This window comes from Glossina fuscipes, unplaced genomic scaffold, assembly GCF_014805625.2.
Source record: "Glossina fuscipes isolate IAEA_lab_2018 unplaced genomic scaffold, Yale_Gfus_2 40082, whole genome shotgun sequence".
Lineage (NCBI taxonomy): Eukaryota > Metazoa > Arthropoda > Insecta > Diptera > Glossinidae > Glossina > Glossina fuscipes.
Window position 1 is genome coordinate 1 of NW_023998807.1, and position 1,617 is coordinate 1,617.

General features: G+C 37.4%; 2 protein-coding genes across 2 annotated transcripts; both read left to right on the plus strand.

Moving 5' to 3' along the window:
* Positions 1-90: 90 nt before the first annotated feature.
* LOC119643028 (kelch-like protein 17) lies at positions 91-978 on the plus strand. Its single transcript, XM_038042387.1, has 4 exons — positions 91-254; positions 319-403; positions 459-698; positions 756-978. The coding sequence occupies exons 1-4, from the start codon at positions 237-239 to the stop codon at positions 884-886; spliced, it is 474 nt and encodes a 157-aa protein (XP_037898315.1). The 5' UTR covers positions 91-236; the 3' UTR covers positions 887-978.
* Positions 859-1,611, plus strand: LOC119643027 (kelch-like protein diablo; the record flags this gene model as incomplete). Its single annotated transcript, XM_038042386.1, has 2 exons — positions 859-862; positions 973-1,611. A coding segment is annotated over exon 2 (519 nt), but the record flags the coding sequence as incomplete, so codon positions are not given.
* Between the last annotated feature and the right edge of the window lie 6 nt (positions 1,612-1,617).

Here is a 1,617-nt window from a genome sequence, read left to right on the forward strand (position 1 = left end):
CAAAAGCTTTTTCCTTCTTCTTACTCGTACGATAAGATAATTAATGAATCTATTAGGTTTTTCATGCAGATCTGCTTTGGAGTTACTTAATTAGTTTGTTACGAGATCCAATGAATTTGGCAAAAGCAGGATGACTTGTGTATATCACTTCATTTCTAATATATTTTCATTTTTTTTTCTCCAATAGTAAGCCGAATGCTATTAAGACTTATAAGGATCCAACTTTTGTTAAGATTATGCTACCTGACCAAAAGGTAAGCAGCAAAATTAGTCAGTCAGTGCATTTAGAAGTTAACTCAATATTGCCCAACTTCCTAGGATTGCGACTTTATTTTGGAAGTGAACGGTGAATATATCTACGCCCACAAAGCAGTATTGGCAGCCAACTCTCCTTTCTTTCAATGTAAGTCTTTCCCTAAGATTGCCTGTCGATAATTCTGTAACAATTCTTTATAAAGTTTCAGAGAATGATAAAGAAAAGGCACCCACCATTGAAAATGAGTATGTCGATGCCGGCGCTCTTAAAACGATTATCAATTATCTCTACAATGGCAAGATTGAAATAATCGAAGGCGCCGGCCAATCCCTTCTTGTTACGTCAAATTTTCTTCAGATCGACTGGGTAGAGGAACAATGTAAACAACATCTCAAGTCCAGTATAGACCTAGGAAATTGTTTCGATATTTGGGGCATTGGTGGTGAGTTTAACGAAATCCTTTATGGATACTTTAGGTAAAAGTGCACAAATTTTGCAGATAGCGTTTTAGGCGAGGAGCTGGCTGATCGCTGCTTCAGGTACATTTTAAGACATTTTGCTCAGCTAATTGAGGCTGAGGGATTTTTAAAATTGTCGATTGAAAAGGTATGTAAACTGGACATGAAATAACTCTGCGCACATAGAGTTCGCATATATTTTTCCTTAAAAACTGGACATTTTTATATCGATTTAAAGTTTAAATTATTTCTTCATAGATCGAAGTAATTTTAACTGACGATGGCCTCTGCGTGCAAAATGAGGAGAACGCTCTCAAAAGTGTTTTTAATTGGATTAACTATGACCGAGAAGGTCGAAAATTTTATATCGAGAAATTAATGGAACACGTTGATTCGAAGCGCCTCAAAGTTAAATTCTTAAAAGATTATGCTCTTACTGAACCGTTGCTCAATAAGAAGCTGTTGCGTTCACTCTCAAATAGGAAACGAAAATTCGGATGTTGGCCCAACGATATAAAAGCTCTAAATCGCTATGGCATACCTTATGTTCTCTTTGCCGGCGGATCACACCACGCCTTAAAGAAGCCACAAAAATACTGCAAAGTATTTTATATATCCAATTACAGCCACTTACCTTTGATAAAGTGTAGAAAAAGTCTAACCGTGTCACCAATGAAAGAGCGTAGAACGGGTCTAACTACTGTTTTATTAGAAAATAATGTATATGCTGCAGGCGGATGTGTCAATGAGGACGAGAGTCTGTCAACTGCAGAACGTTATGATGCTATCATAAACGAATGGACCCCCGTTGCTTCTATGCTTATTGGTCATTCTTTTCATGGGGCTTGTGCTTACGATGACCACGTTTACGTGATCGGTGGCCGAATAAACTCCATTGTAGAG